The sequence below is a fragment of the Salminus brasiliensis genome, chromosome 16 (assembly GCF_030463535.1).
Source record: "Salminus brasiliensis chromosome 16, fSalBra1.hap2, whole genome shotgun sequence".
NCBI classification, from domain to species: domain Eukaryota; kingdom Metazoa; phylum Chordata; class Actinopteri; order Characiformes; family Bryconidae; genus Salminus; species Salminus brasiliensis.
This window is the reverse complement of record NC_132893.1, coordinates 21,219,408-21,245,894: the sequence shown is the minus strand read 5'-3', so window position 1 is coordinate 21,245,894 and position 26,487 is coordinate 21,219,408. Positions and strand designations below refer to the sequence as shown.

The 26,487-nt window shown below is 39.9% G+C and overlaps 1 protein-coding gene across 1 annotated transcript; it reads left to right on the top strand.

Moving 5' to 3' along the window:
- Positions 1-300: 300 nt before the first annotated feature.
- Positions 301-26,487, top strand: LOC140536869 (single-minded homolog 2). Its single transcript, XM_072658932.1, has 11 exons — positions 301-687; positions 2,057-2,139; positions 3,164-3,253; positions 9,765-9,873; positions 11,802-11,887; positions 16,216-16,415; positions 18,737-18,843; positions 19,631-19,778; positions 21,582-21,744; positions 23,573-23,984; positions 25,765-26,487. The coding sequence occupies exons 1-11, from the start codon at positions 513-515 to the stop codon at positions 26,466-26,468; spliced, it is 2,277 nt and encodes a 758-aa protein (XP_072515033.1). The 5' UTR covers positions 301-512; the 3' UTR covers positions 26,469-26,487.

The window sequence follows — 26,487 nt, the reverse complement described above, 5'->3', positions numbered from 1 at the left end:
AGAAGCTCACCTCACCGCGGACAGTTGTACCAGCCGGCCGGCTCTGGAGAGGATGAAGCGTCTGGTGATGTTTTGGCCGTATTTTGCTTCCTAATTGAGCGCTGAAGGATGTGTGTTTTCACGTAGACCGGCTGGTTTCATGCTGGTAGATGATACTGAGTGTTATCCTCTTGACTGCTTTGCTGATCGTCTGGTAGCTAAACTGGAGATGTGTTTACAGCATGAAGTCCAGCGTGGAGTCTCAGTCAGGTAGAGTCTCGCCTCTCAGACCAGGATCCGCTCTCAGTGCTAACAGTGCTAACAGTGGTAACAGTGGTAACTTCATTCAGGGCTGGACTCTGAAGCCCCTGTCACACTGCAGAGTCCTCTGAGAGACGCTCACTCACACTCGCGGGCTGACCGCTTTCACACACACTGAGACACTTTATGAGAGCCGCTGATTTCACGCACAGCAGACAGGCCGAGGGACGGGGGGTCTCTATTATGCGAAAGCGAGTTTCTGCTCGTCAGAAATGAAGGAAAAGTCGAAGAATGCGGCGAAAACACGGAGAGAAAAGGAAAACGGGGAGTTTTATGAACTGGCCAAGCTGCTGCCGCTGCCCTCGGCCATCACCTCTCAGCTGGACAAGGCCTCCATCATCCGCCTCACCACCAGCTACCTGAGGATGAGGGCCGTGTTTCCGGACGGTGAGCTTCACAGAAGTAACGCTATTGCTGTTAAAATAAGATTAATAATAAAAACAGTAGATTAATAAAGGCTCTTTATTTATTAAATGACAAATAAATAGAATAGCGGCAAAACTGTAGCATGTAGCATGAAAAAAAAATGGACGAATAAAATGTTTCTTTATTATATTAAAATAGAAAATATTTCATATAAATATTCATAGATACATATATTAGCTGACAATATACGCTAGATTTTTTTTATATTAACTTAAAATACGAGGTTATATTTATATACATATATACACACATATGAATTATGAAACGTTTGTTTCTCACAAATTAATATACACAAATTTATATATTTAAATTTGGTATAAAAAGCTGTAATAATTGAACACTGATTTTTTTTATATCTGTCACATAGTTTCTGCAATAAGCGTAGCTAAAAAATATTATTAATAAAGAATAAGATGTATTTATTATCAATGAGCTGTAAAAAAAAAAAAAAAGAAGCTGTAAATGTAAAATGTAAATTTTGTTGATCCTCTCCGCTGAAGACAGACTTTCAGAAACGCCAAATGAAAATTATCAGTGCAGTCTTTAATACAGTGTCCCCGGCCTTTCTCTCTTATAGGCTGGATATTAAAAAAAAAATATGAATTTATGATCTAAATGTGAAAATAGGAGATTATTAATTCTCTCTTCTATAAAAACTGCACGATGTGTCAGAGCTCCAGACGGCGCGTGTGATAAGGAGCTAAATATACCCAGTGTTTTAATAAACTCCCGCGTTTTAATTTTTTATGTTATGTAATTGGATTCTGTTTCAGAGTTGGTATTTTAAAGTGAACCTGGTTTCATTTTTAAAGCGGTTTGTTTATCGTGTGAATAAATTTCACTGTACCGGTTTTTCTTGCGCTCTCCTGGGTTTCGTTTTAAGTAACACAGAAACACGTTTTTACCATTTTAAATAATTACATATATTATAGCTACAGTTTTTATACATTTATATAAAAATATATACTTATAAAAATACTTAGATAAAACCACATTATTAGACTAACAGGAGACAGAACGCGATTTTACACAAACACCCTGAAAACATATTTAAAGGTTTCTTTTATTTATTATATTTATTATTTATCACTACAATTTACGTTATGTTTGAGACCAGCGCGATAAAAGCCTAACACTCAAGTAAGTCATAGGGGTCTCTGCTTAGTATATATGCAAATACAGAGAGAGAGAATACAGTGATACCGTGATAACCTTATAGCTTCTCAAACTCGTAGCTTCGCTTTAGTTAGACAAAAGAAGATGTGTGTCTGTGAGAGTGTGTTTTCCTCTGATCTTAGTTTATACAGTGTAGCTCTGTTTTGTGTGTAAGGTCTGGGAGAGGCGTGGGGTCAGCAGTCCCGCATCAGCCCGCTGGACAGCATGGCCAAAGAGTTGGGATCCCACCTGCTACAGGTTAGTGAACACACTACTGTCCACACAAAGAACCACCTGTAACACACACAGCATGTGCGTGGGAGAGAAAAATGAACACACTTGTCTGTGTCTGTGTGTGAGTGAGAGAGAGAGAGAGAGAGAGAGAGAGAGAGAGAGTGTGTGTGTGTGACATTTACAATGAAATATTATATACACTCAAGTAAAATACATTGGTATATATTACACGTATTTATATACATGTGATATACATTTTCTGTACATTTTATGATCAATCATTATTTTTGTGTTTAATTAAATATTTTCGGAAAAAATAAAACATAAAATGAGGCACGGCTACATAAGCTTATGGCATATTAAAAATGTTTTAATTTTATGTTTCGTTTTAAGCCTTCTAAAATTTACAGAAAAACTTAAAAAAACAAAAAATCAACGGAACAACCCATTGCATTAGACTGTGCATATAATCTGTCACACAATTTTGGATATTTTTCACTTTTTGAGATAGTGTGACCTAATCTGGCAGGTGTTCTTTACATGGTGTCAGAATTAGACCAATAGAAATACTTCAAAATGATGGAATTAAAATTAAAATATTTTTTGCATCAACTTGAAAGCTAAGAAGTTTTTTTTTACTTCTCCTTCTGTAAAGTTGCCATTTTGGAGATACCAGGTTTAGTTTATAATGAATATTATAATATATCATTTTACCATCACTTATTACATTTCAATGAACATATTAAGCACTCTGGGCTGTTTACTCTATGCATAGATTTCTGTAATCCTCTTTTCCTTAACTTGGTTCAGCTTAGGATCCTGGTTCAGATGCATGTTCATTCAGTGAACGGACCCACTACAGCTGTGTAACAGTGCTTACAGCAATGTCCTTTAGCTAAACTGGACAATCTGTGCTTTTTTCATTTAGCTGGATAAGAGTGTGGTCTGTTACACATGTGGGCTGTGCTGTCCTGAACTGTATTGATGCGTCTGTTCCACTGTACATTTAAATTCACCACATGTATCATACTGCTTTTTACCCCCACAGACCCTGGACGGGTTCGTGTTTGTCGTGGCGTCTGACGGTAAAATCATGTACATCTCTGAGACGGCCTCAGTTCACCTCGGCTTATCACAGGTGAGTCCATATCAAACAGCTACTCCAGACATCAAACCCGAACCCTCAGCTGGTATGTGTGGCGCTCTCGGAGCGAAGCCCCAGTCAGAGAGGGGCCACTCTGATACGCTCTTTGAGGTATTTTATTTGCGACTCTGTGGTGATAAATAAAACAATGGAAGGCAAACATCTCCACCTGCTGATTCAGATGGGTGAGGGTCTGTGTGATTTGTGGAGAATATTATCAGCTGGAGTTCTCGCTGCAGGGCTGGTTTTGTTCGCCACGTCGTTCTGCGGCGCGTGAAAGCATGAAGCGTGTTTGTTCAGCACACTGAAAACACTGAGGTTCAGGTCATGCAAATGTCACTATTTTTCACACGTGGAGTGTCTGGCACAGTGAGCTGCAGTCTGCTAACTGGTGATGAAAAGTGAAGGCAGATTAGGCCGATACACAGAGGTCACTGTGGACTCTCCAACACCTTCGGCTTCACGCTCAGAGACGTGGACGCCAGGCAGAATATTAACCCATCCTGTTAATGCTGGGAATCTTTATTTCTCTGGGGGGTGTTCTAGGGCATGAAGAGATGAGATGCAGTGGGAGAGAAAGAGAGAGAGGGATTTTCTCAGAATTGCTTTAGACGTTCTGTTCATAAGGAGAGAGACAAGCTCTTATTCCTGGAAGCAGTGATACACTTGTTATTTACATAGCCTGGCAGTGAAGTGCTGCATCCTAAACACACCCACACATACACACAAAGGTTTGTTTCTGTGTATATATATGTATACATATATATGTACGTTTGTTGTCATTGAAAAAACCTTTTACAGAAAATGGAAAAAACGTAACTTTCAATGAAAGTTATTTCACAAGATTTTGGGAGCGTTTCTGTTGGTTCATTTTTAGGGAAATTTTAAACAGTGTCAAAAACAAGATTCACGTGTGTGTGTAATTATCTACTTGAGAAACACTTAAATATGTATATATAGCATATTTACCATATGCCATATGGTATATTTATTGTGGACATGTAATTATCTATTTGCAAGTAACTAGTGAAAATAGGTACTTACATAAAGTTACTGTCTTGCAAAAGCAACTTTACAGGAGAATGAAAAAACCTTCTTAACTTCTTAAAAGTAATTTTGAAGCATTTCTATTGGTTCATTCCTTTTGAAATTTGTCTACAATGTAAAAAACTTTAAAAAGTTAAAATTAGAAATAAATATAGAAATATAGACACATGGTGCCGATATATATAACACATTTGAGGCAAACTCTTGTACTACCAGTAATAATAAAAATTTAATAATCTAATAAAAAAATTCACACACACACATATATATATATATATATATTTGAAGTACCAATATGTAATACTATATTCCATGTGTATTGTATTTGTAATTGTAATTTTCTATGATGTAATAATAGAACATATAGGTATTTACATATGAAGCACACTGTTATTATTACTACTATTAACAGTTTCACTCATAGGTATTTTATACTATTGTAAGTGCCTATATGTAATATTAATATAGTCCATATGAATTATACACCCATAAACAGAATAGATTTGCACATATAGGTACTTACATTTCCTTGCTTTCAGACGTTGTGTCTCCAAAACAGCAACTTTACAGTAAAAAGTTGTTAGTTTTTTTAATCCAAGTCATTCTGGAGCATTTTTACTGATCCGTTCATCATGATATTACCAGATTACCAAGATGTTATTGTCTTTTTTTAATTTCTTCATACTAGACCGGTTTGTTCTTTAAAGCTAGTACATATCTGTCCTGAAAACTGTCAGAGTAATGTGTTGGATTTCAAATGTGGACATGATTTCCATGTAAAATCTGCAATGTCAGCAATGTTGTTTTTTCTGTTTACTTACTTCGTGTAATGTAGTTCATTCAAGTGGAAATGATATTCTCATTTGAATCAATTTAATACTCCTTTCGGTGGAGGAGAACACATACTTGACCATTCGTACACACCCAGACGTGCTCACTCCAACCTGCTGCTTTGCATCGTATCAGAGGTCAATCTGAGACCGAACGGCTGCTCAGAACTCTTTCATTGGAGCCTCTATTTATCCTAGTAAAAGCAACTTTTTAAGGAAACAATGAAGGAAAGTTTAACTTTACAATTAAACCAGTGCATTTAGTGAATGTAAATGAACTGTTTCATGAGTTTTATATTTAGTGTTGATTTGGTGGTAATTCTCATGGATTATGCTGCCTTAAAATGTCCTGTGTAAAACGTTTATATAAATTATTTATATATAACCACAAATAGAAAAAAACAACAGTAACACAATGTTTCAGGCATCAGGTAACATAGTCATAACCATAGTGTGTGCAACACCTTTCTGTGGAGTAGCTGTAGAGGCACATCACGCTTTGGATATTTGTGAGCGACTCTGATTTGCCGGGTTTCTCTAGAAAGGAGTACTTTAAAAGTTGGTTGAACTCCACTTTAGGATGTTGTTTACTGTTAAAGGATGATGGATGCTTGAATTGGACTTGTTATGGAATTGTTACATATGAATTTATTATAGAAAATTGCAGTTTGGTGTGGTTATCCTTTACTCAAAACCAAATGTGTGTGTTTTTGTAAGAAATCGTTCCCAGACTGTATTATAAGTAGGTCATATTTTCTGGAGAAGAGTGAAACACCCTGGTTTGTCTCCTGAATCAACTTTAATGGTTTCCCATTCTCTGGCCTGCTGTGCACTATTATTCTAAAGGCTTTTGAGAAATTGAGTATTATAAATGTGGGAATTTATAATAGACAAAGAGCAAAAAACTCACCAGTGATACAATGAACTTTGCATAGAACATTTGTTATTTATTTGCATGAATTTGTAATAGTTGAGTTCTTCACTGCCCACTATGGTGTTTCTCTAGCACAGCTACTGCTGCTGCAGACACCATCCCTTTCCATTGCCTGAAAGACTTTCAGTCCTTTTTTCTGAACAAAAAAGATTTTGAGATAAAATAGTCTTGTTGGAAAATGTGAATGAGAGCTATAAACAACTAATTGGTGTTGATCTAATAAGGCTGTGCTATTTGATCCTCTAATAGAAATAAAGTATATTATTGCTTAGGTATCATTGCTTATATGTTCATTAGAGCTTGCAGAAGGCCACCATGCTGCTAATGTATATGAAAAGAACATATGTTGGCAGTTCCGATAGATGTGATGTTCAATTTTCCATTAATATTTGATTAAGTTTTTTTTTAAAAATAAGCATATAAGTTATAATAAGCATATAAGTTATAAAGTTATAAAGTTTTAGCTATTTTTCAATATTTTACATATTCGACAGTGTTGGACCAATAGAAATGCTCTGATATTACTTTGCATAATATTTTTACACTAAAGTTCATTGGAAATGAAAAAGGTTTTTTCTTCTCCTGTAAAGTTGCTGTTTTTCTGCGTGGAGAAGGTTTTTCAAACCTTATATATAACAACAATATATAAAACTGTCAGTTTATAATTTGTTTAGCCTCCTAAACTTTGTGACGGCTGTTAAATTTGAAGGTTTAATTTTTAGTAAATACATGGAAAATTATGCAAGTTGTAGATAGAGGAATTCAAGTATGGAATCACTGATGGATTCCTGGAATTGTGTGTGTGTGTGTGTGTGTGTGTGTTGTACAGTGCTTCAAAACTATCAGGTGATAAAGTTTTGAAATAATTGTTCTTGCAAATGTAGCCAGGATCAGCTCTGTGTTACTTGCTGTAGTTTCTGAAAAAAATTGTTTGTGTTTGATTCAGAATCTGATTCCATTTGTTTAACAAGCAATAATAATAATTCCAGATCACTTTCTTAAAAATAAGGTGGAAGATGCATTGGTTGAGATCCCACACATTCACACTTCACACACCCGAGTGTGGATCTGTGTGGGTGGCTTTAAAAGTGTTGTTTCTATTGTAGTCAAATTAGCATCACCCATAAGAGCCGGGCCCAACATTCAATAGCATGCAAATATCTCTGCTGCTGTTAATGTGAGAACACCTGCATATACTGGCTGCTGACCATTCAAATATATGGCGCACGCTAAAATTAAAAGAAAAATAGGAATCTGTGTGTGTGTGCACGCACCTGAGCTAGAGCTGCACAGTATGGACCTATTACAGTTCGTGTTGCTATACATTAGAGAACCAATAACTGAACAGTTATGGATCGGATATTGGAAGGATAAAAAGGAATGACTGTGATTCAGTCCAGTACTGAATCTAGTCTGAAACAGCACACACTAATATTATGTGGTGTGATGTTGTGAGCTGTGTGTTCAGTCCTGTAGTGTAGCTGAGTGTTTGAGATACATTTATATGGTGTTGTTTGAGTTAACTCAACTTAGTTAAGTCAAAGTTCTGCATCTCAGTTTGGTCAACAATTCATACTGAGTTGGGCCAAACAAAAAATATTAATAAATGAGCTGCAGCTGAAATTGATAAAATACTGTAAGATTTTAGGCTTAAGATATTTAGTCTGTAGCTCCTCCTCCACCATTTGTTTACTGTTTATTTCCATCTGTAGGTTACAACATGCCCTATTACATGGCGTCCCCAGACTGGGAGGCTTTTGACAATGGAGCCCTGAGCCCTTGCTGGGATTTGAACTTATGATTTTCTCACGAGCAGGCAGTTAGACTGTTGTGCCACCCTAGAGCTGTCAAATTACACTAAATAAAAAAAATAAAAAAAATTACCTCTCAGTTTTTTCTTAAACACAAAAAAGTAGATGGTTTACATCAGCAGAATGGAGCAACTGTCTAACCGCCTGCTTTGTCAAGATACAGGGGATCATTTTAAAAGTTCAACTCCTAGCAACAACACAGCCCTTCATGGTCAGTTCTAACCTGCAGATGGGAACAAACAGTGAACACATTATTTATACATTATTTTTAAGCTCTATAATAAGTAAATTTATTATTTTACATTGCCCTGACTTTACAATTTTTACAGGACACTTAAACAGCTCAACTGAAAGCCTGCACTGTTTTAACTCAAAATAATGGACTTTGTTGTATTAGATAAACATCTTGATTCATGGCACCCCCAGAAATGCTTGTATGAAAGGCTGATCATGAAAAAGACAATGTGATTGGTTAAAATGCTTATTTACACATACTACTTTATGTAATATCGGTACTGCAAAAATCGGTATCACGTTAAACTATTTATTGTGCAGTTCTAACCCCAATTACACTGATAAATCTAGAGGTGCTACAAACGGTTCTTTGAGCAATGCCATAGAAGATCCACTCTTGGTTCCATGAAGAACCATGTTTATAATTGAAATGAGACAGGATGAGACAGGAGATTCATGGTCGGGAGTCTTAGAATAGTAAAGCCTTTCCGTCCATGTAAATAAACCCATCACTCCTAAAAATCAACCATTCTTCAGATTAAATTTCTTCTAAAAAACACATTTATGCAGTTTTCCCAAAGATGTTCCATCATTATAAGAGCAGAGCTGCAAACAGTTCTGCAGTTTAAAAACACATCATGAATTTGATTCCTCTGATGAGTTTTCTTAGGAACAAACTCCCAAAAATTCTTAGGAAGATATTGGTGAATGAAGTTTTGTATGGACCCAAAAGTGGTTCTTTTATGGCATCACTCAAAGAACCACTCATAGCCCCTTTATTTTTAAAAGAGTGGCATCGGCCGTACTTGCAAAATGCCTCTTCATCGTAAATGAACAAGAACAAGCCATGGCCAGGGGCTGTCTAGATGGACATCTAGCCTCAGGCAGAAAGGCATGGTCATCTAAATCAAAGTTCGCTGGACGTTCAGACGCACGCTCTGCATGCTTTTGCATCCTGACCACGTCAGCCTGGACTGCTCCTTCGGCCACAAAGCTTCGGCTCGGCACAAAGCTCAGCTTAGAGCCTGAGCCGCAGCTGCTTAGAAAGCAATTTGTAGCTGAAGTGGCGCACGGTGGCCCTCACTGTGTCCGGCCTGCCCTGCTAATTTGCGCAGCAAAATAGATCAAAGTCCGGCCTGCGCTCAGCTTTTGTTTTCACATGCAAATCCTCTTTTTTTTCCACGGACATTAACCCTTTACACTGGCTGGTGTCAGTTTCTTTTAGAGTGCAACCGAATGACCCATCTCTTTGAATGAGACACAGATCAATTTCAGTAGGAGCTTAGCTTTAGTTTCACCACCACCACACACACACACCCACCCACACACACACAGCCACACCGTGCATAATAGACTAAATTTCTATGAGCTGAGGTAATCTTCTTAAATCAGAGATTACAACTAATCCGATCCCAAAAAATGTTTCAATTTGTCTTAAAAGTTCTGCTGAATTACGTTCTTTTAAAAAGACAAATGAGCATTAATCTGGTGAATCACTGCATGCACAATTAGAGTTCGTTCAGAGCACATCTCTGTAACTCTGAAAACAACTCAAGCTGACTAATTACTGACAAATGATGGCTAAATAGGTCTTTCTCAATCTCTCTCTCTCTCTCTCTCTCTCTCTCTCTGTCTCTCTGTCTCTGCAGGTGGAGTTGACAGGTAACAGTATATTTGAGTACATTCACCCATCTGACCATGACGAGATGACCGCAGTGCTCAGTGCCCACCAGCCACTTCACCCACACTTTCTACCAGGTAAGTATCATAACCATGTACACACACACATACACACACACACACACACACACACTTATAAATGTAACTAAAACATTGCACATTCATAATTTTGGTAAAACCACTTTTTTTTCAATAACAGAAATATAATGGGCCTCCATGGGAGAAGAAGGTGTGGTTTTAATTCTCTGGACTCTACAAACTTGCCGCCATGTTAAATCCAGTGTTTTACTATGTTTTTTTATTAATATTTTGTAATAATACATTTCATAAAACGGCAGAGTTTATATACATCTCATTGTGAGATCATCCTGTCACATGTGGAGTTACGAGGCTATAAAGAAGGCTTGAGAAACTTGTCTTCTGTCTCTTACTGTCATCTGACTGGTGGAGCTGTGTGTCAGTCATCTGCTTCTAATCTGTAATTGGTGGATTTGTATGTCCATCTGTTTTTTGTGTGAAACTCACCAATGGACACAATAATTAAGGACTTACCCATCATGTCAGAACCATTTGACACATCTGAATGAGGTTGTAAAAGGCAAAATGCGTTTTTTCGGAAATTTAAGAAGATCCAGAAAATCTAGAAAATGCCCCTAGACCCTATAGGGTTAACCCACAGAGTTTTTCGCGGCTATGATGAGGTGGGGTGGTGATCATCCAGCATCCTGGCATCGCTAATGCTGTTGCTGCTGAATGCAATCAAATCCTCACAGCAATTCTTTAAAATTTAGTAGAAAGCCTTTCATGGATAGTGGAGACTCCAACAAAAGCAGGCTAAACTCTTTGAAATACCTTTGATTTGAAAAGAAACAGTGAATAAGCTGGTGTCCCAATACTTTTGTCCAAATAGTGTAGGTTGGGTAGAAGAGCATTATTATTTTTGTGTTTTGAACAAGTAAATGTTTGCCTTTTTTCCTCTTATATACAGTCGTGTACTGATAACCCAATCATTAAGACCACTCACAGATGAAATGACTAATATTGAAAATCTCATACAACAGAGCATGTCAAGGTCTGCATAAGTATGCTAGACAGTAACTGAACAGTCAACAAAGGCAGAACCGACAGTGTGGCAGAAGTATTAATTTTTTTTATGAAAGTTAAAGAAAGAATGTGGCTGTATATGGGTCTGCATAGCTTCAGACCGTTCATTGTGCTCATGCTAACCCCTGTCCACCACCGAAAGCACCTACCATACCTACACACAAGTTTTGAAACTTAATTCTTAAACTGTGGCAGTTAAATCCCACAACTTAACAATACTTAAAGGAACGTTTCTTGATACCACAGGAAGCCTTCAGAAATCTTGCCGGGTGAGCTGTTTTTGTAGCACCTGGACTACCAGCAGAATAGTAGGCAGGTTGTCACAATGTTTTGGCTCATCAGTGTATAAATAGCACTGGTGTCTTTAATATATATTTTTCCTTCCATGTATCCTTCCAATCAAGCACACATACACACAGGTTCTATGGTATTCCTACACAGTGAGGACATTTTGAAATGTCCAAAAATAAACACACACACACACACACACACACATTCACATATAAGTATTGGGACACACCTCTTAATCATTGCATTTAGGAGCTCACTGAACTCCAGTGTGGTGCTGTAATTTCTTCCTCCTAGATATTTCACCATCAACTGTGAGTGGTTTTATTAAAAAGTGGAAACTTTCAGAGCCCACAGCAACTTAGCCACGAAGTGTAAGACCATGTAAAGTAACAGAGCAGGGTCACCGAGTGCTGAGGAGCGTAGTGCAGAAAAGCCTGCAGAGGAACAAACCTGCTGTTAGAGCTGTAAAGAGTGATCAACTCCATATGAATTCCTATTGGTTTAGAATGGGATGTCATTAAAGCTTCTGTAAGTGTAACGTGTCCCAATTTTTTTGTCCATGTGGTGGACTCGTCTAACATGCGTTGCTCTGATATTTGTGTGTATTTCAGAGTATGAGATGGAGCGCTCCTTCTTCCTTAGGATGAAGTGTGTGTTAGCCAAACGGAACGCAGGACTGACGTGTGGTGGTTACAAGGTAAACACACACACAAACACACACAAACACGTTTCAAACAAAGTACAGATTTTAGCCGGAAACACGTTCAGTAACACTTCCATGCTTTACAAATAACTTCAGCAGTCAAATTTCATGGAAGACATTAGCAGAGATCTGCCGTCACACCTCAGGATGCTCTCCACTGATTCTATAAACAGAATAAACATTCATTTTGTTACGGTGCTTGAAGTGAGTTGGCACTCACCATTATGCAGTACCTGCACTGCATACTTCTGCATTTTACACTTTGGTGTACCTGGGCTTTTTCCTGCATACTGTGACTTCTCACAAGCTGTTAGTACCTAAACCAAATGCATCAAATGACCAGGATTTCCAGGAGGCATTTGTTGAAGTCCTGCCTTCTCATCGCCACTATTGGTCTACATGTACTCGCATCTACTTTAGGGGTGACAAACATGCAGCCTGCAAGCTGGAAACAGCCTGATAAATGTTCTACCCCACCCCTCCACATACATTTAGAATACATGTTCTCAATGGCAACTATTTCATTACTACTAGTTCAGCTACTTATTAAAAGAAATCCACTCTCCCTAAACCACACAAACTGGGAGAGAGTCAAACACTGCAGCAGAACCAATCAGAATCTCTAATTCAGCTGGGGGTGGGACAACTGTCACACCCTCCTTCCGACACGATCTTGGGAGTTTTCTTTAATTGACTCACCGCATACAGTGAATACTGTCTCACTTGTTTACAGTCAAAAACCCTCCGCACTCCCCCTGACTCTGGATGCCTCTTGCCATTGATGCTGGGTATTGTTATGGCTACACCTAGCAACTGACTTATTTATGTATTTATTATATATATATATATATCTGAGAAGAAGTTCTACATTTCTTCAGTAAAACACTCATATTAGTATAAATACTAATAGACAATTTGCAAAGTGCGGACCACGCTTGCTAGCTAAGGCAAGGAAGAAGAACTCGAGCTGATGGGACCCGAAGCCAGCCTCCCCTTGCCAGGTAGAGCAGGGGCAGTGGTGGGTGCGAGTTTTCATCAAGGCAGAGGAGCGGTTATAGTGCATAACTCCATAAAGTAGCGGTTTTACATCACTGTGTTTCTTAAAACATCTCCAAAGCTCTCTTCATGGAGAGCTAGTATTATTTATAGTTATCATCCAACACTTCCTTGGGTACTCAGTGCTTAATGATGGTAAATCAGGTGAGCTAGAGATGAAATTGACCAGGGCTGGCTGGGGGTGTACAGGGGGAATCTGGAACCAAGCTTAATTCTTCAGACTAGTTTACAAGAACTACTTTCTTCAAAATGAGAAATTCTAGTTCATTTTAACTGTATTTGCATCTGTTCTGATGGGATCTGGATTTTTTTTTCAAGCAGAAACTCTCTTATTGCTGATATGCATGTTTTTAAATAGTGTGCTTAGGTGCCTAAAACCACTGTACATTGCACATTTCTGTGCCAGAAATATGGGAGCCCTGGGGTCATATGTAACGAACTTGCCAAATAACAACGCTACACGCAGTAAGAAGGGAGTGATTTGTTTTCAGCAGAAGAATCTGGAAGTGAACTGTTTTAATGGGTCCTCTTGCAGTAATGGAACATGAATGCGTAATAGCTCACATATCTGCTCTCGCCTCGGCTGCTTTCCATGCCGTGTCCGCCGGGGTCTCCCCTCGCGTGAGCGCAGGCCCCCGACCCCCTCCCCAGTCCCTCCACGCCAGCCTCCGTCACTCATAAATCACACAGCCCATCGCTTCGGAAATTTGTTTGAAATTTACATTGGCAGTAAACAAGCCGGTTATGTTAAGTAGAGAATAAATCATGGGCAGGACTCCGGGAGTGAGCAAGAGAGCTAGATAAACAAAGGTCGCTGTTAGTAAGCCGAGCTCCGTGGCGAGAAATGCGTACATGTGTATGTATATGTGCACTGAAACCTCAAGCATAGCTCTGCGGCCAAAGTTAAGCTCAGACAGAACCTGCTCACATAATAGACACACACATGCACATGCACACACACCTTCAAACACCACTTCCATGGATTCCAGCCATCAGCGCAGTCGGCTCAGGCTGATTTGCTCTCCAGACCCCAAGAGGTGAGCTTGAAGAGAGGGGGAAGGATCAGTGAGATGAATGTGCCGTGTGTGTTGTGATGTGATATGCAGCTCAGCGTACTGTCAGGTTCATAAGTGCTTGAACAGTGACACAATTTCTGTAGTTGTGCCTCTGTACATCAACTCAATGGTTGTGAAATGGGTTTAACAAAAATATTGCATTGACAAAAGTAATCGGACAGTTGATTGATGAGCGGTTTCATATCCAGAAGTGGGCTTCTTTATTTCTTTATATGACAATTTTAGAACATAAAAAGTTTGCATTTGCATTTGATAGCTGTTTATTGAAACTATCAATTTGCAGTCCAAATAGGAGTTGATGAAAGTGAAGGAGGCCATCATATGGCCAAAAACAAAGCATTACTTATTAGAGATGGCAGAATGGCAGAAACTTCAGAACCTGTCACATTCACAATTTGGTAAAATCTTAAAATGAAGGAATGACCTGATGAGCTCAGCCTAATCTAAAAGGTCTGGAAGTTGCTGAGCTAACCTGTGCAATTCATCTTTTTAAGAATGTACCAAATTGTTGGCTGGTCCTAAAGTTTCTGCTATCTCTTCAGTTCCAAATTCTTTTCTTGATAAATAAAAACCTCTTGACAACATCTGGTCATCCCAAAGTTCAAAAGTCCTATCTCTGTTCACTGGTTTCTTAACTGTGAGAGCTTCTGTACACCATAGAGAAAAGCATGCGATTTAATTCTGCTCTGATAGACTGCTGAAAGATCTCTGCTATTTAGAAGAGAGCTTTATTAGAGCTAAGGAGATTTTACACTTACGCCTAGGCTGAGCTGAGATCAGTCTGACCAAAAGAGATCAAGCCACCTGTTGATTTTAATCATTTTGATCAAAGTGAGAAAACCCAATGATTGCTTCTCAGGACCAGGAGAGAATTGCTTAAGTCTCACATTGGTCTCAAACAGGACTAAACCATGTCTAGGAGAAATAACGAGACTAAGAGGATATCTTACCTTTGATATTTCTTTCCTCTGGAAAGTCAGGAACAATCCGGAGGAAGCAGGAGTATCACTGTGAATGTCTACACTTATGCCTACACGCCTTCCTGAAAATTTAAATAGATCCAGTAGATGTGAGATGCAAACCACTGGCAACAGCCTGCTTAGTTCTTGAACAAAAGTCTTTGGACAGATGAAACTGACTATGGAGAAGGAAAGAAAAGGGTTATGTTTCAAAGAAAAGAATCCCATCATCTGTCAAACATGATGGAGGCACTGTTATGGCATAGACGCGTATGGCTTCCAAAGGAACTGGGTCAATGGTGTTCATCAGTGATGTGACTGTTCGTAGAAAAAACAAGACAAGTTCTGATAGAGCTATGCTTTCTCCTTTGATTCTGTTTAATGTTGCAAAACTGATAGAATAGTGCTTGAAAGTACAGATGGATAATGACCCTAAATATAGCGCAAAAGCTAAATTTAGAAATTGTAAAAGAATGTGTGAAAGAATGCTCAGCCCAGTTGACAAACCTGAAAGCAGAAAGAACCACAAAGAAGCAGCAACTGCGGACGGCTGCATTCAAGGCCTGGGGTGCAAATGAACACAGGTGCACCTTCATAATTAAGACATGACTAGCACAAATATTAGTAAGTCACTTGCTTGTTGTATGAAAACATGCTTATCTTTCAGGTTTCAGGTTCAGATTTTGACTCAGATTTACTGTAGTTAGTAAAATAAAACATCTATCCTTGAGAAAGTGTGTAATTATTTTGACATAATGTCTTGTTAACACTTACAATAGAAGATAATGTCATCAGCATCTGCAAATGAGCTTCTATAATAAGTGTGTTTGGAGTCAGTTTGTTTTCAGTTCTTTTATTAAGCACAGGGAAACTCGATTGACAGTGTTGAATTGATTGTCTGAGGTAATCACCCACCTGCTGGAGGGACAGTAGCTAGAGATACAGTTGACATAATGTTGAAGCATGTGCCTCAATTTCTAATCTTAGAGTAAAATCAGCAGTGGCAATTTGAGGGCAGTTGTATGGGCACTGGGTAGTCTTCTTCATCTTATTTTATATAGCTTTTATTGCATCCGCAGAGACAGTGCATTTAATCCCAAGCTGTGCCTGGAACTGCAACCTTTATTGTGCTGTTATGACTATAGTATTTATAGCACCACTGCCACGCTACTGTGACAAGCTCATGATAAGTCTATATTAAAAAGCTTGCTGTGTTTGTGCTTGTGTGTAGGTGATCCACTGCAGCGGCTACCTAAAGATCCGTCAGTATGTGATGGACGTGTGCCTGTATGAGTCGTGTTACCAGATTGTGGGGCTGGTGGCCGTGGGTCACTCCTTGCCCCCAAGCGGCATCACAGAGATCAAGCTCCACAGCAACATGTTCATGTTCCGTGCTAGCCTCGACCTCAAGCTCATCTTCCTCGACAGCAGGTGAGTATCCATTATCCTCATCATCATCATCATCATCACCACCACCACCAGCTAAGAATCTAGTCAATTGTAAACCCCTTCTATGTAGACTTGCACCACTAGTTGTTATAGTCATATTTGTTAACAATGTAATGTTCGTGGGGCTCCCAGTGGACTAACAGTTCCACTATGGCCCTAAGAACACTGGTTTGGTCATTCTGCCTGCCATCAGCAGCCGGAGCTGGAGAGAGCACAGTTGGCCCTGCTCCCTTCGGGTGGGTTAATGGCTCTCCCCACATCACTTTAGTGTGATGCTGGCCGGCTTTGCTCTAAGAAATGTTGGTTGTCCAGTGACATTCCATCGACAAGACTTTAAAGAGGCAGTGGCTGGTTGCGCATGTGTCAGTCCTCATCTCAGTCCTAATCACAGCTAATTTACAAAGATCAGTCCTAACCTTTTGAACCCTGGAACTATTAGTCTATAACAACTATAAACAATGATAGATGTAACGGAATAGCATATTATGCAGAATCCCACAGGGTTCTATTCAGGGTACTTTTTTTTAGAGAAAATGTATTTGGTGAGAACTATAGTTATAAGGTGTACAACTGACATGAGGGCCTAACTAAAATTGTCATGCAAAAATGCATTCTGATTGTTTTTGGGACTTTAAATCATAGAGATATTGTCACTGTTATGCAAAAATGTTTATCTCTAAAATGTCAACTTTGGAGCATTTCAGTTGGTCCATTCATCATGTCACTGACATTGCGCAGTGACACAATGCATAAGACTTTTGTTCTAAATTCTATCAATTTGACAAAATGCAAAAATAGAGATACAAGGTTTTTACATGAGAGTGATGATAGGATTCCTGGTTATAGTTATGAGAGCAATACTGTAACTGTACTGTGCCAATTAATAGAAATGTTAACTTTATGTCCCATTTGTGCACACGTATGCCATCAGGAATGCGCCTGCTGTAACAATAAACGCCCAGTTGTTGCTCTGGATAAATATGAAATGTTTACAATCTTGACATATAATTATTTATATTAATGTGTAAAATGATATAAAATCAATTATTCATCTTATTGTTTTATCCTGTCTTACACACCCTGAACTTATATACATATATAGATAGTAGACTGTACTTTAAAAAGTTGAAACAAGGTGTTAATTGCTGCAAATGTCCCAGATTTGTACATCTCTCTGTGGCAGCACTAAGGACGTTGTGGAGAATGAAAGTTATTTGCATGCACAAACAAAGCCTGCGTTTACTCAGCAGACTGCAACGCCCAAATCAGATGTGCTTTTCAAAGCCTTTTTTAATCTGATTTGAGTTCAGGCAAGCTACCAACTGTGATCACACACACACACACACACACACATATGATCCAAATCAGAAGTGAAATGATGTACAGAGATGATCCAATTGAGAAGTGATGTATTTTAAAGAAATGTCCAAACATGGCTTTAATGTGGTGTACTAGATTAATGATACTGTAGTAACAGTGTAGTAACACTGTAGTAACAGTATATATAATATAGTAACAGGATTTCATTCCATATCATATGTTATTATATTTTTTTCAGTTACTTCTGTTGGTCCATTCATATTGAAATGGATCACATTGTGAAGGGTCACATCATGTTTTTTTCACATCATGTATAAAATTATTTTTTATGGTTGTGCATCAGCCTGATTCTTCTATACACTTCTTTACAGCTTTTTGATTGGATGTTCAGTTTCCTCGTAGCAGTGGATTTTTGCAGATTTTTTACCATGAAAATGAATGAAGTGTGCAAAAAAGTGTACAGTGTCACTGTGATACAGATACACTAGTAATGCCAACCATATGGGGTACCACAGCAACCATTTAGTAACACCTAAGCAGTCACTAAGCAACATTATAGCATCCACCTGTGATACCATAGCAGATGCCTAGGATGCAATTGCAGTCTCCTAGAAACACCATCGCAACCACCCAGCAACACCACACCAGCCACCCAGAAAACTATATTGATCATGTAGCAAAACAATAGCAATCACTTAGCAACGTCATAGCAATAATTCAGAAAGCCATGGCAACCACTTAACAGCACCATTGTGACCACCTAGCAAAGCTACCTGTGATACAACATTAAACATCTAGCAGCACCATAACAACTACCAGGAGTACCATAGCAACCACACAGTAACACCAAAGCAACCAGTTAGCAACACTATAGAATCCACCTGGTATACTACAGCAACCACATAGCAAATGCCTGGTAGTGAAAACCCACAGGCATTCAGGCATTTAATCTCATATTCTTTATTTTCCTCTACCTGTGCCAGAGTGGCGGAACTGACCGGGTACGAGCCGCAGGACCTGATCGAGAAAACACTGTACCAGCATGTGCACGGCTGTGATGTGTTCCACCTGAGATATGCACACCACTTACGTGAGTCAGACTCTTCCAAACATTCTTAGTCTTTTCTATAAATATAAGAAAAAGGGACTTCTTGCATTTGTAGAAGCAGTAACCTGGCAAAGAATCTTTAAAGCATTTAAGCCATGGTCCAGTCTAAAACCTACGAACCCCTTTTTTAAGGATGTATCCATAAAGAGGGCTGAAGAGTTGACTTATTTAAGCATACTGGTTGATGTTTTTTTCCTGTCATATAAAACCTATATGATGTATTGTACCATCATCTGGATTGCATGTTTACATATTGATAGCATGTCATGGTGAATGGACCATAGAAATGATCCATAACAGAGATTAGCATTAATGTATTTTTCCTTCACTTGTAAAGCAAATACAGAGATTCGACAGTGATGATCTGTGAACTGACAACATGGCCATAAACATGCCATAAACAGATCAGTGTGGTTAAATGTTTACTCTGCTAGATACTGAAGTGTTATGCACGCACCTAATGCTAATGCATTTGAAACAAATGGCCAGAACTTGTTTAACCATAATGACAAGCAGTGTCATGTACCTTATACTTCTGAGAAATATTGGACTGAATGTATGTATTGTATTACACACATGCACACAGCCATTTGATGCATGCCGTCACCATGGAAATGCAGACATCAAGCACACAAGGACATGAAAAAACAAGAACAGCAGAAATTGAGGCCGTCTTTGTTAAAGTTGCACTGGGAACCAACTAACTAGCTCTCTCTTTTCTTTCTCTTTCCAACCCTTCTCCCGTACCCTCTCACCCTCCTTTTTGCAGTGTTGGTGAAGGGGCAGGTCACCACTAAGTATTACCGCATGCTGTCCAAGCATGGCGGCTGGGTGTGGGTCCAGAGCTATGCCACCATCGTCCACAACAGTCGGTCCTCGCGCCCACACTGCATCGTCAGTGTCAACTATGTCCTTACGTGAGTGCCGGACCTCCCCCTTAATGCTCCCATGACCTCTCTGCTGCTTCTTGTGTGATGCTGAATCATTAATTGTGTGTTCATGTGCAAGAGCATGAACTCACCAGACTGTGGTGTTGATTCTATGTGTTGGGTATGATCAATGTTCAAGACATCTTTAGTTTTGCCCTGAAGCAGTGGTATGTTGCTAACAAATGACGGAAGCTTATGACTATTAATTTGCCTCATGAGAATCTATGCATTTCTAACATATTACACATTTACCTTAAACCCTGTTGAGACAGTAAATAGGGCTATACCAGTTTCAATAGAGCAGTGGCTTCCAACCTTCCTTCTGGAGACCCAGCCAACATTCTCATGTGGGGCTCATGCAGGTGGAATGTGGGCTAGGTGGATTCCAGGTGAGCATGGGCTCTGAGTCTGGGTTTGGGCTTCCCAAACGAACCTCATCATTACAACCCTCCCTAATCTCACATGGGTCCCATCTGGACCCCCATGTGCAGGGTACAACTCAGATGGGCCTATGTTTAAACCTTCCTGGTCCCACCACTGACCCTGGTGGGGCTCTGATGGGTTACCATATGTGGGACCAACATGGAGCCCATGGACAACACATCACATTCAGCCAATTAAGGAGGTGAGGTGGATTATGGTTGGATCCAATCTGCAGGAAGGTAACTCTCAAGGAGCAGGGTTGGAGACCACTGTAATAGAGTATCAGAAAATATGAATAGAATACACTGAATACACTGAGAGGTTTACACTGAAATGACTGGCCTTTTTATTTGACATATTTTTTGACAATCCAACCAGGTCTCAAGGAAAATATCAAAATTAGCCTGCTTTCTTGTTAAAGTAGCTGTATGAGTGTATGATCAAGCATTAAGAGTGTATAAAGTGGAGTTATGACAGAGTTGAATTTTGGGGAAAGGGACATGCCTAAAGGCCCTTTTCTTCACGTTCACGTGTTTATGACGACGATTTCGCAACTTACTACCATCCCTTCACCTCCCTTTATCTCTCTAATATCTCTTTTTCCTAGCTCCACTTATCAGAGGGGCCACCCGAATTCCCGAAATTTAAGTTTTCAAAGGTCTCATTTGTTGATGGCTCAGTCCGAACGTAAAAATGTTTGGCTCAATTTTGGCTTCTTTGCGGGAAATTAAAGCCTGATTTTTTTTGTAAGTAAAATTCTGTGACAAACCGCTAATGGCACTTGCAAATGAGGGACACTGGGTAGTAGTGCCAGGTATCAGGCAAACAGTAAAACGGGCCAGTAATCAACGCTGTTTGCAGATCACTGTAGATCTGGCAGTGCGATTTATGAATCTGGTCCACTGTGGTTACAAGTTTTAGCATGTCTAATAACAGTAGCATATTGATGTCTGAGCAATCTGCATACTTCTGTCCATTTTATAAGCAATTATAAGGTATAAGCTTCCATCGCATGTTAGTCTCATTAGCCTTGTAGCTCCAGTGTAAACTTCAGACACCACACACAGCTTGGCTGATTGACCACATTTGGGCTAAAGGGAAAACTGTGTGTATTTGTTTTGCCAAACTATCACTTTTAAAATAAGCTTGTCATTTTTTCCGGCTTGTTGCTTGTCACGCAGCTCAGGACTGTTGGTCTGGCCAGCTTAGAAAATCAAGACATCTGCCCAGCTTGTAGACTGTCAAGAGCCAAACACAACATCATTGTAATACGGAAAACTCTACTTATTTCCCTTTTAAAGGAGAGGATAATTATGTGTGTGACTTTAACTTGCTGTGTGTGTGTGTGTGTGTGTGTGTGTTCTATAGCGATGTGGAATATAAGGAGCTGCAGTTGTCTCAGGATCAGAACAGGCCCAGACCGGCGCTCTCCTACAAGAGCTCCTTGCCCCCCACTCCGGACACCCGCAAACAGCTGAAAGCAAAACCAGCCAGGATCAAAACCAAACCCAAAATATCCCCATACCCACAGGTACACCAGCAGAGCGTCTTCAGGCACACACAAACAAGCATGTTCAGAAATGCAAGCACGTACACATATACAGTACCAGTCAGAGATACTGACACATCTGATTGATGCTGAATGCAGGTTTTCTGAAGGGATGTTTTTATGTCCCCTACTTATGTTAAATGGTATGTTTTATTAAATTGAAACGGGTACATCAGTAAAAGAAATTCCTTCTTAAAAAAAGGTTAGGAGTATTTTCTGTGTGTACAAATTAGAGGTGCAACAATACACAGAGTTACATAAAACCGTTGCTTATACGCATCTCGATTTTTGCCAGTCGTTTTTTTGCCTTTTTGACTCCTTTTTTTATATTGTGTCAAAAATTCACGATGAATAGACAAATAGAAATGCTCCAAAATCTTTTTGCATTGACTTCTATTAAATGTTAAGCAGGTTCTACTGTAAAGTTGACATTTTGGAGATGCGTGACAGTGATGATATGTTTTAATATTTTAGTTTAGTTTTTTTTTTGCTAAATAACACATTATACACATTTGAGCAAAATGAAATATTTATATTCTTTATACAAGCAACTCACAATATCTTTAATATTCAATTGAATTCAATTCAGATTCCTTATATAGCACCTTTCGCAGCGTATTTAGTCACAAAGCAGCATTACAGAGATCCAACAGTGAACCATGGCAAAGAAAAACTCCCTCAGATCAAAAGAAAGAAACCTTAAAAGGAACCAAGACTCAAAAGGGAAACCCAGGCTAATCTGGTTGAGACCAGATACCACAACAAATAACAGAAAAAGAAGAATAGCTGAGTAGAAAGAGTGAGATAATGAGGAGCTATGGTTAATGTGACAGTAAGCCATGAGTTATGAGAATGTGAGTGAGTGAGTGTGGAACACATGCTCAATGTTAATGTGAAAGTCCATGCAGGGTAAACATGTGTACAGCTATGCAGTATCTAGAGTGGTGTGAATGAACCGATACAAGGATCTAAAGCAGGACAGGATAAATGCACATGTAATATCTTCCTTGTGCTGGACTGAGAGGCAAGTTGTAACAGTTGCAGAAAAGACAAATCGATTTGAACACAGTTAACATGCATAACATTAGTACCACCTGCCTTATATTGCAGAGGTCCCCCTTGTGCCACCACAACAGATCATGAAGAAGGCATGAACTCCACAAGATCTCTGAAGGGGTCCTGTGGTATCTGCCACCAAGGCATTAGCAGCTGATCCTTTAAGCCCTGTAAGTTGTGAGGGCCTCCGTTGATCACATAAATGATCCTTAGGTGCCCATGACCCGGTTGCTGGTTCACTAGTGGTCCTTTATTAGACCACTTGTGGTAGGTACTGACCACTGCATACCAGAAACACCCCACAAGACGGCTTGGAGATGCTCTGACCCAGCTGTCTAGCCATAATTGTCTGTAATTGGTCCTTGTCAAAGTGTGTCAGGTCTTTACTCTTATTATTTAGCCCTTATTGTTTAGATATCCTTTAACAGATACCACTGTAGATAAAGATAATCAGTGATGTTAGCTGATTAAATAAAAAAAATGTATATGACATATAATATACTTATTCACCAAAAAAAAAAAAAAAAAAAAAAAAAAAAAAAAAAAAATATATATATATATATATATATATATATATATATATATATATATATATAAAGGACTGATTGCTAAAAATATCTGCAGATGACCAAAATTACCAAAACTTTTCATGTTATACTACAAACTACATCGCTACACTTTTTTGAAAAAGGGGTCCTTGGGGGTCCTTATGGGGGAATTTTTTTTTCATACTTTGTGTATTTGTCCATTGCAGGTTTCTGTGTCCTCTGATAAGCTGGAGTCTTCTCCAGGAGGCGGCTGGAAGTCCAGTCCCCCTTGCAGTCTGTCCTCCTGTCAGGAACAGAGTCCAGACTCGCTTCCCTCAGTCTCACTGCCCGTCCCAGAGCCGGGCGAGGTGCTGCCTTACAGCCTGCCGCTGCCTTATCCCTACACACACACTCACGCAAGCTTCCCCACGGACTGCAGGAAGCTGCGGGCAGCGGCGAGTTCCCCTGAACAGGCAGCTGGCCAGCTCCTGTCTGCTCTGCCGGCCCAAGGGGATGGCCACTGGGGCAACAGCTGCTCCCCCAAACCCCTCCTAAACCCCCACACTTTCAGCTCAAAGCCACCTCTACATCCCCACGCTGGCAGCCCCACAGGAACACCCAGCGGCAACACTTATACAGGTGAGCACACAAACGGACCACTGACCAGTCCAGCCAAGTTATTTCCACTGTTTCTGAATGTGGATATAAATATTCTGTTAGTATTATGTGAATTAATACATACGCTCTTATAAATGAAGGTGCTTTTGGGTGGTTCTTTGAGCGATGCCATAGAGGAACCACTTTTAGTTTTTACAAGCCCCATTTGTAATAGAGACCTTCATTTGTCATATCGTTTATATCTTTAAAATAAAAGGAATCTTTAGGATCTTGAAAGGTCTTTTTAGGAACTTGAAAAATAAAAGTGCTTTTAAATTATTCTTTGGTTAAAGTAATAAGAATGTGTGAGTGGGAAGAACATTTTGCAGGTCTAGCGACTTTTTACTTCATGAAAAGAATCTGAATTTGTTCAAGTGTATATTTCAACCATGCATTACTAGTATGGGCTTCAAGTGGTCCAGCAGACAAAGGGGCTGCCACTATGACTCAAGGATCGCTTTTTCGAATCTTGCTGCCTGCTATCAGCAGCCAGAGCCAGAGAGAGCACAATCCCCACATCACTTCAGTGTGCTGCTTGCTTGCATGGTCATCTACAAGCCGTTGCATCAGAGCTGGGTACCCAGCGCTTTCCTCTGAGTGCATTGCTTGCCTGGTGAGGTTGCATCAACAGCAGTTTAAAAAGAGGCAGTGGCTGGTTATGCCTGTGTTGGAGGAGGCACGTGTCAGTCCTCACCCTTCCAGTGTCAAGGAGCATGACATTGAGAAAGAGCTATCTAAAATTGGGGAGGAATCCTTTGGCCCTTTACATTATTTTATACGATTTCTAAACATCCAAACCAAAACCCTTGTCTTGTGTTTATCAGAATTAGACAGCATACACTGATTAGCCAAAACATTAAAACTACTACAAGCTGAAGTGAATGACTACTTAATTAAAATCATTACAATGGCACCTGTCAAGTGTGGGGACATTATCAGGCAGCAAGTGAACAGGCAGTTCTTGAGGAAAGGAAGCAGGACAAAAGAACAAGCATAAGGATCTGAGCAGCTTTAACAAGTGCCAAATTGTGACAGTTAGAGCATCTCCAAAATGGCAGGTTTTATAGGGGTGACAGGGTGACAGGGTCATGGGCACCCGAGACTCACTTCACTCACTGGGAGTGAAGGCTAGATCGTCTATTAAAGAACCAACTGCTAAACAGGTTGCTGGCTATGTCTTGTGGAGTCCATGCCTCGACATGTTAGAGCCGTGTTACTGACACAAGGGAAGACCTACACAATTTTAAACAGGTGGTTTTAATGTTATGGCTAAAAAATGACATAAGAATGATTCCTGCCTTTTGAACAGTGGTGTACGATTCTGTCAAAAGCCTACCTGGAAATGGTTCTTTTTAATATTTTTAATAAATGTTTTTTCTCACTGCCATAAGCAAGAAAGTCAGTTGTTATTGTACAGGAGAGATAGTCCAGATGGAGAAAATTAATACATTTTTTTGTACATAATTGGAGGCTTGCTGTGTGAAAATCTCTATTATTACATTGTTAGTTGTAATAATGTACAATAAACACTATATCCTGACAATTATTGAGCCTTAAATATTACCTACTTCTACATATTATCAGTGTATAATAATTGGCAGCACTTTGATTCATGTGGGATAAATGTCATTTGTTTTATAGTTTATTGCTGCTGTAAGTTAATAAAAGTTACATTTGCACCATTAATGTAGTATCTGTACATGTTTCTTGACAAGAGTTCAATTTATTAACCAGTGTCTTACTATTTATGTTAATCCTTCAGATCGAGGCTCAGTAGGCCGAGGGTACCCCAGCAATCTACTGCATGGCGGCTTCAGCAGCTGCTCCTCCTCCAGGCCCTGCAGCCGTTTTAAAGAGGAACCGTACGAGCATCCTTCTCTGGGCCAGGGCAGGGCAGAGAGCCGTCTCCACACGCCTCTACAGGGCAGTGCAGAGGCCAGGAAACTGCAGCTCCTACGAGACAGTAAAGACCCTACGGAGAGGGGTGAGATGGCCGTTTCGTGCCCGCTGCTGGTGGGAGGAGTGCTGGGTAAGAGCAGTTGTGAGCAGACCCGGACGCCCCAGGGGCTCAGCCAGCACCTCCCCATGCTGCTGGAGCAAAGACGCAGACTTCGTTCGACCGAGGCGCCTTTCGAGTCCCAGGCGGGACACCCTGGGCACTGCGACAGCAACGGAGAACGACGAGTGGTCAGGGGAGATGAGAGGAGGGTGCTGATGGGAATGGGCCTCCAGACGCAGTCGCCGTACGTCTCTCTGAACTTTCACCACGTCCTGGCCAAGCACGGCTCCTTTCCGGCCACGCCCTACACCCTGAGTCACCTGACGGAAAGCTACGGCTATCGGGGGGAGGAGCTGAACCCCTATTTGTATAGAGGCCAGAGCCCAGTCTCAAGTCCCTCCCCTGAAAGCCACAGTGACATCCCTCATTATATCGGCACCTCTGTCATCATCAGCAACGAGAGGTGACAACGCTCAGGTTCAAAGC